Source organism: Ornithodoros turicata, chromosome 1 (genome assembly GCF_037126465.1).
Source record: "Ornithodoros turicata isolate Travis chromosome 1, ASM3712646v1, whole genome shotgun sequence".
Classification (NCBI taxonomy): Eukaryota; Metazoa; Arthropoda; class Arachnida; order Ixodida; family Argasidae; genus Ornithodoros; species Ornithodoros turicata.
In genome coordinates, this window is record NC_088201.1 from 230,256,938 (window position 1) to 230,265,266 (window position 8,329).

Genomic DNA, 8,329 nt, shown 5'->3' on the forward strand with positions numbered 1-8,329 from the left:
ACGAGTCCCAAGTAGGATGAAACAGCTGCACTTGGCTGGGAGTGCACGATCAAATAGTAAACATATGCTCAACGTGCAGCTACAGAGCTTCGGCTATTTACCCTTTGTATATGTACTTGCTGGCTTGCACTGCGGCCTCCACAGGTGGCGTCCTCACCGTGGAACATTGACGTCTCGCCGAGACGCACTGTTGTGCCGACCCAAGATCGTGACACTTCCCTACGCCAGGCTGACGTGCTCCAAGTAGAGCGAAACAGCTGTCCTTGGCTGGGAGTGCACGATCAAATTGTAAACACATGCTCAACGTGCAGCTACAGAGCTTCGGCTATTTTTTTACTTTTTATATGTACTTGCTGGCTTGCACTGTGGCCTCCACAGGTGGCGTCCTCACCGTGGAACATTGACGTCTCGCCGAGACGCACTTTTGTGCCGACCCAAAATCGTGTCACCTCCCTACGCCAGGCTGACGAGCTCCAAGTAGAGCGAAACAGCTGTCCTTGGCTGGGAGTGCACGATCAAATTGTAAACACATGCTCAACGTGCAGCTACAGCGCTTCGGCTATTTTTTTACTTTTTATATGTACTTGCTGGCTTGCACTGCGGCCTCCACAGGTGGCGTCCTCACCGTGGAACATTGACGTCTCGCCGAGACGCACTGTTGTGCCGACCCAAGATCGTGTCACTTCCTTACGCCAGGCTGACGAGCTCCAAGTAGAGCGAAACAGCTGTCCTTGGCTGGGACTGCACGATCAAATTGTAAACACATGCTCAACGTGCAGCTACAGAGCTTCGGCTATTTACCCTTTGTATATGTACTTGCTGGCTTGCACTGCGGCCTCTGTTGCAGCTTTCTTTGTGTGCATCGTAAGACGACTACGAAGCAACTGAGAGCGCGTGTAAGAAGCGCGTGTGTGTGAGCCTTTTGGGGGACTTTTCTATATATTTTTTTTCCACCTTGCGCTCGTGTTAGGAGCGGACACGTTTTTTGCTGTACCTCTGTATACTCGGACATGGTTGAAGCTGGTCGCTGAAATTAAACGTATTTGAAGTGGCAAGTACAGTTCCTTCATTCTCGGAGTGGATATTCCACAACAGCCTCCACAGGTGGCGTCCTCACCGTGGAACATTGACGTCTCGCCGAGACGCACTTTTGTGCCGACCCAAAATCGTGTCACCTCCCTACGCCAGGCTGACGAGCTCCAAGTAGAGCGAAACAGCTGTCCTTGGCTGGGAGTGCACGATCAAATTGTAAACACATGCTCAACGTGCAGCTACAGCGCTTCGGCTATTTTTTTACTTTTTATATGTACTTGCTGGCTTGCACTGCGGCCTCCACAGGTGGCGTCCTCACCGTGGAACATTGACGTCTCGCCGAGACGCACTGTTGTGCCGACCCAAGATCGTGTCACTTCCTTACGCCAGGCTGACGAGCTCCAAGTAGAGCGAAACAGCTGTCCTTGGCTGGGACTGCACGATCAAATTGTAAACACATGCTCAACGTGCAGCTACAGAGCTTCGGCTATTTACCCTTTGTATATGTACTTGCTGGCTTGCACTGCGGCCTCTGTTGCAGCTTTCTTTGTGTGCATCGTAAGACGACTACGAAGCAACTGAGAGCGCGTGTAAGAAGCGCGTGTGTGTGAGCCTTTTGGGGGACTTTTCTATATATTTTTTTTCCACCTTGCGCTCGTGTTAGGAGCGGACACGTTTTTTGCTGTACCTCTGTATACTCGGACATGGTTGAAGCTGGTCGCTGAAATTAAACGTATTTGAAGTGGCAAGTACAGTTCCTTCATTCTCGGAGTGGATATTCCACAACATATTTCTGGTGCCGAAACCCGGGAACTGGCCTGGCTGTACAAGATATTGAACGTTTCGAAGACTGATCATGGACCGGCTTAAGCCTAAAAGAGCAGCACGGCGTGCACAAATTACTCGACTCGTGAACGAGGTCACGGATCTTCGGCAGGACGTCGGTGTCAGTAAGACCGTTTTGAATGGACTTCTAGCTCGCATAGAAGAAAGTTACAAGGAACTACAAGCGGTGAACGCAGAAATCGAGCCCTTCATAAAGGATGAGGATTTACCCGCGGAGTACGAAGCAGTATTCCGATATGAAGAGCAAACTGCTAATGCGACTGCGGAACTACGGACACGGCTGGCTGATTTTCAGCTTTTGGAACGGCACATGGCTTCTCCTCAGTCGGAGCCAGTGTCGCCTCGTATGCCACAGATCAACCAACAAGTCCAAGCGGGGATCAAGCTACCTAAGTTGCAGTTGATGACCTTCGCCGGTGAGCTCACAGAATGGCGACCATTTTGGGAACAGTTCAAGACGGCAGTACATGAAAACCAGCGGCTGAATAAGACAGAGAAGTTCCAGTACCTAAACACGTCGTTGAAAGGACGAGCAGCTGATTCCCTTCGTGGACTGCAATCAACAGAGTCTTCCTACGACGACGCGATTGAGATACTATCGCAGCGTTTCGGAGACACCTCTCTTATACAACGGGAGTATCTCGCGAGGCTACGGGATTTACCAGCTGTGAAATCACAGAGAGACGTACATGGACTACGGTCTTTGTATGACCATTTACAAGCCAACATGCGAGGTCTCAAGGCGCTGGGAGTGTCAACAAGTAGTTACTCGTCGATGATGGTCGATATCCTTTTCTCAGCTATCCCTACAGAGATGGTGGTTGAGTACCACCGAATGCATCGACACAAGAGGACCCCCAGCGACGACGGGACCGCAGAGCACAGGGATAGGTCTACCAGGCCAGTTGCTCAAGATGACTGCGGCGTAGAGACTACAGATGAGTTGTCGAAGGTCCTCGACTTCATCAGAGCGGAATTAGATAGCCTAGAACGGTCTGGACTGCAATACAGTCAGAAGGCTTCAGGGGCCCAACATACTAACGGGGCAAGAAACAAACTTATTCCTACCGGAGCGGTTCTCCAAGCATGCGTTGAAGGAACTCCAAAGTGCGTGTTCTGTGCATCAACTGGCCACAGCACACTGGACTGCAATGCAGGACTATCGATCGCCGAAAAGATTAAAAAACTGTCAAAGGATATGCGCTGCTTTCGGTGTACGAAAAGAGGTCACCGGTCCAAGGACTGTCGTGTTAACGTTGTCTGTAAACATTGTGGAAACAGACACGCTTCCGTCGTCTGCGATCCCTCAAAGAGACCAGGTCCGACAAGTAGCAACGACACCGTGACCAACATAATGACCACCACCCAGCACAGGGACCAACGGGGACGTGCCGAGGTTCTTTTGCAGACCTTCAGACTATGGGCGTCATCTGACACCGCGTGTACCCAACTTCGTGGCATCATCGATGGAGGTAGTCAGCTGACCTTCATCCGTGACGACATTGCGCAGAAGCTGAAACTGAAAGTTGTAGGTGAGAGCAAGTTGCGGTTGAACACTTTTGCCAGTTCGTCTACCGCTAACAAGTCCCACTTAGGGAAGGTGGTTGAACTTCACCTGCGGAGTCAGTATCGTCCTGTGGACTATGTCATACGCGCAACCACTATTCCGTTCATTTGCAAGGATCTTGCGGAAATTCCAGCTAATCAGGGGTTCGTCGAAAGGCTTCGTCGACAAGGACACCAGATAGCCGACGACTCCTTGTTCCCCAATGTTCAGTGTGAAGCTGGCATTGGACTGCTAATAGGCAGTGACGAAATGTGGCAGCTTTTGACAGGAGAAGTGAAGAGGCATGCAGACGATGACAAGTTGGTAGCAATTGGAACAGTGTTCGGGTGGACGTTTCAAGGGCCTTCACAGGTCACACATGGCTATGCTGAAACTTCAGCAGCCACGACGATATGCGTCTTAAGAACAGGAGTTTGTGTGGATCCAGATGATGTGCTGGAGAAGTTCTGGAAGTTAGAAAGTATTGGAATCGCAGACGTAACGACAAACAACAACGAGCATGACACAGCGGTGCTTGAAGAATTTCAAAGAAACATTCGTTATGTGGACGGCCGGTACGAGGTGGCCCTACCCTGGAAGCCTCGTACAGAAGAATTGGAAGACAACTTCGAGGAAGCCAACCGGCGACTGCGAGGACTTACGAGACGGTTACTCCAAAATGACTGCTTGACGAAGTATGACGAGGTTATAAGGAGCTACCTTGAAAATGGGCACGCCGAGAAGGCCAACGAAGACACAGCCCTGACTGGTTTGCATTACTACATGCCTCACAGGGCAGTAGTACGTAGCGAATCCACGACAACGAAGATACGTGTGGTGTTTGACGCCTCATCACACGCATCTGGAGCTACGTCGCTGAATGACCACTTGGAGAAGGGGCCTAAGTTGGGAGCCGATTTGGTGCCTGTCCTGTTGCGTTTCAGACTACACAGAATAGCAATCACAGCGGATATCCGAAAGGCATTTCTGCAAATCGGCATTCGAGAGAAAGACAGAGATGCTCTCCGTTTCTTGTGGTTTAACCATGCTCCAACATTGGACGATCCACAGCCTGAAGTGGAGTGTTGGAGAATGACGAGGGTGCCTTTCGGGACATCGGCGAGTCCTTTCCTGCTGACTGCAACTCTACAGCATCACCTGAGATCAGTAGAGGGGTCGGACAAAGATCTGGCCCAGGCACTAATAAATTCTTTCTATGTCGACGATCTGCTTGTGGGCGTAGCCAACGTTTTGAAAGGGAAACATCTGGTCCAAAAGGCTGAAGACATCTTTCAGAGGGCAGGAATGAAACTAAGCAAATGGGCGTCTAACTCTGCTGAGCTACAGACTACGTTCCTGCAGTCCGACACCGGCGGAGCTAGCGAAGAAAAATCATTCGTCGACACTGCACACACTAAGGTACTTGGGGTGATGTGGGACCGATCTAGTGACAGACTGAGCTTCTCAGCACAGCACCTGCTGGATGTCATTGCCGACATGAAAGACAGCAAGAGGTCCATACTGCAGGCTTCCGCCAGACTGTTCGATCCTCTGGGGTACCTGTCACCGTATACCATTCGAGTGAAGATGCTTTTCCAAGAACTCTGGAAGGCGAAGATAGATTGGGACTCCAAACTTCCAGAGGAGATATCGAAGACATGGAACCTCTGGCTTAAGGAGCTGCCCGACCTACATATGATCTCAGTGGAAAGATGTGTGCTTCCAACCGAAGGGTCTTTGTACACTTATGAAATGCACATCTTCACGGATGCTAGTCCGCAGGCATATGGAGCATGCGCCCTCCTACGGAGCACGAGTGAGATTGGAGAAACAAAGGTATCCCTGCTGTTTTCAAAGTCACGAGTGGCACCACTCCAGAAGATCACTTTGCCCAGGCTGGAACTAATGGGGGCCCTGATAGGAGTGCGAATAGCCAAGTTCCTGAGTCAAGCGCTCTCTTTGTCGAACCTTGAGACGACATTCTGGACCGACTCCACCATTACGCTAAGCTGGATCCGAGGTGACTCAACGAGGTGGAAACCCTTCGTGAGGAACAGAGTGGCAGAGATCCAGGCGAATAGCCGTCAGCAGCAGTGGAGGCATTGCCCAGGCTGCGATAACCCAGCGGACGCCTTAACAAGGGGACTCACCGTCAGGTCATTAAGTCAGAACACACAGTGGTTTGAAGGACCCGGGTGGCTTGCCCATCCACGCACAGTTTGGCCAAAGCCTTGCGGTGAAGAAGATGCGGACTTAGAGAGCGTCGAGGAAGAAAAGCTGAGAGCCGCACTAGTGATTGCAGGTGATTTAAAGGGGCCTTCTCCTCTATTCGAGCTTTCTAAGTACAGCAGTTACAACCGCGTTGTGCGGGTTACCGCATGGATACGAAGATTTGTGTGGAATTGCCGCACTAATGTAAAAAACATAGCGGCGCTTACGGCATCTGAAGTGGCGGAGTCCGAGATGTTATGGGTGAGACATGTGCAACGTGAAGTCTACCCCGAAGAGATGTTCGCACTCAGTCGCAACGAGCAAATTGCCAAATCATCCAAGCTTCTGAGGCTGAATCCGTTTCTCGATGAAAATAGAGTGATGCGGCTTACGGGCAGACTACAGTGCTCGGACAACACTGAAGATATCAAGCATCCCATTCTGCTACCAAAGAAGCACACGCTATCCAAGCTGATTGTTCGGAATGCACATGAACTAACGCTACATGGAGGGGTACAACTGACATTGTCGACCTTGCGAGAGAAGTGGTGGATAGTCCAGGCCAGGCAGATTGTGAAGTCGATCATACACGACTGCACGGTGTGCGTAAGGTTTCGTGCTACTCGAATCACAGCGCCAACTGCGCCTTTGCCAGACGTTCGGACAAACCCGACTCACCCCTTTGAGACCACAGGTGTCGACTTTGCGGGACCGTTGTACATCAAAGCTAGTAAAGGTTACGAATCCTCCTCTAAGTCATATATCCTCCTCTTCACATGTGCCACGACGAGATCGATTCATCTCGAGTTAGTGACCGATACAACGGCGAAAGCGTTCCTCATGGCGTTCCGACGATTTATATCAAGAAGGGGAACTCCTTCTATCATATACAGCGACAATGCCCTTGCTTTCAAGAAGGCGTCGAGGGACATTCAAGACTTGTGGAGGATAATGCGTAGCACCGAATCACAAGACTTTATGTCTGCAAGACGTATTAACTGGAGGTTCATCGTAGAACGGGCTGCATGGTGGGGCGGAATGTGGGAACGACTGATACGGACGGTCAAGAGCTGCTTGCGGCGAATTCTGGGAAGACAGTGCCTCACATTCGAAGAGATGGAAACTCTTCTTCATGAAGTAGAGGCAGTTGTTAACTCCAGACCTCTCACCTTTCTTCATTCCACTCCCGACGAACCCGCCGCGCTGACTCCAGCTCATCTACTAATAGGCAGGACCTTAACAGCACTACCCGAGAAACCTTCGCATGAAGTTCAATCCTCGACAGCCCAGTCAAGCATCCGAAGATGGCGACACAAACAGAAAATTGCAGACATGTTTTGGAGAAGATGGAAGCAGGAGTATCTCCTCGAGCTCAGGTCAGCTCATCAAACAAACGCAACGGAGTGCTTCCCAAAGCTTTCGGAAGGGGACGTGGTTCTTCTTCACGACCATAAGACACCTCGACATATCTGGAAGCTCGCTAGAGTCAACGAAGTTCATCCCGGTCGAGATGGCAATGTACGCTCTTGTACAGTGAGGCTACCCAATGGGACTATAACTCGACGGCCTGTGCAGCTATTGTACCCGTTAGAAATGACTAGACATTGACTAACTCTATTTTGCGCGGGGGAGGATGTTGCAGCTTTCTTTGTGTGCATCGTAAGACGACTACGAAGCAACTGAGAGCGCGTGTAAGAAGCGCGTGTGTGTGAGCCTTTTGGGGGACTTTTCTATATATTTTTTTTCCACCTTGCGCTCGTGTTAGGAGCGGACACGTTTTTTGCTGTACCTCTGTATACTCGGACATGGTTGAAGCTGGTCGCTGAAATTAAACGTATTTGAAGTGGCAAGTACAGTTCCTTCATTCTCGGAGTGGATATTCCACAACAGCCTCCACAGGTGGCGTCCTCACCGTGGAACATTGACGTCTCGCCGAGACGCACTGTTGTGCCGACCCAAGATCGTGTCACTTCCCTACGCCAGGGTGACGAGCGCCAAGTAGAACGAAACAGCTGTCCTTAGCTGGGAGTGCACGATCAAATTGTAAACATATGCTCAACGTGCAGCTACAGAGCTTCGGCTATTTACCCTTTGTATATATATATATATATATATATATATATAAAGAGGGGGGAAAGCCATTAAAAAAATAAGTAAATGATGTTAGACGTGTTTGAAATTCCGCAAACACGGCGAAACACGTGTCCCCTGGTGGTGTCGCATCGTTCAATGAGTATCTGTTTCTCTACGTGCAGCCATAGAAGCCATTTTAATCTGTAAGTTTGAATTTCAAACACGTCTAACATCATTTACTTATTTTTTAATGGCTTTCCCCCCTCTTTATAATTCACTGGCTTGCACTGTGGCATTGAGGAGTGCTCAGTGACCCTCCCAGGTGTATATCGCTCGCTGAGAGACCCCTGGTTTGCCAATCCCGAACGATGCGCAGCTACCCAGGGCCGACGAGCCGCAAACACGGCGAAACACGTGTCCCCTGGTGCTGTCGTATCGTTCAATGAGTCTCTGTTTCTCTACGTGCAGCCATAGAAGCCATTTTAATCTGTAAGTTTGAATTTCAAACACGTCTAACATCATTTACTTATTTTTTTAATGGCTTTCCCCCCTCTTTATAATTCACTGGCTTGCACTGTGGCATTGAGGAGTGCTCAGTCACCCTCCCAGGTGTATATCGCT

The 8,329-nt window shown here is 50.1% G+C and overlaps 1 protein-coding gene across 1 annotated transcript; it reads left to right on the forward strand.

The window, feature by feature from the left end:
* Positions 1-1,888: 1,888 nt before the first annotated feature.
* Positions 1,889-7,243, forward strand: LOC135395914 (uncharacterized). Its single transcript, XM_064627003.1, has one exon. It carries the CDS (start codon positions 1,889-1,891, stop codon positions 7,241-7,243), a length of 5,355 nt encoding a protein of 1,784 aa, XP_064483073.1.
* Positions 7,244-8,329: the final 1,086 nt, after the last annotated feature.

Bases quoted from the DNA above. Each gene is read 5' to 3' on its own strand.
- LOC135395914 (XM_064627003.1), top strand. From the start codon at position 1,889: ATGGACCGGCTTAAGCCTAAAAGAGCAGCACGGCGTGCACAAATTACT.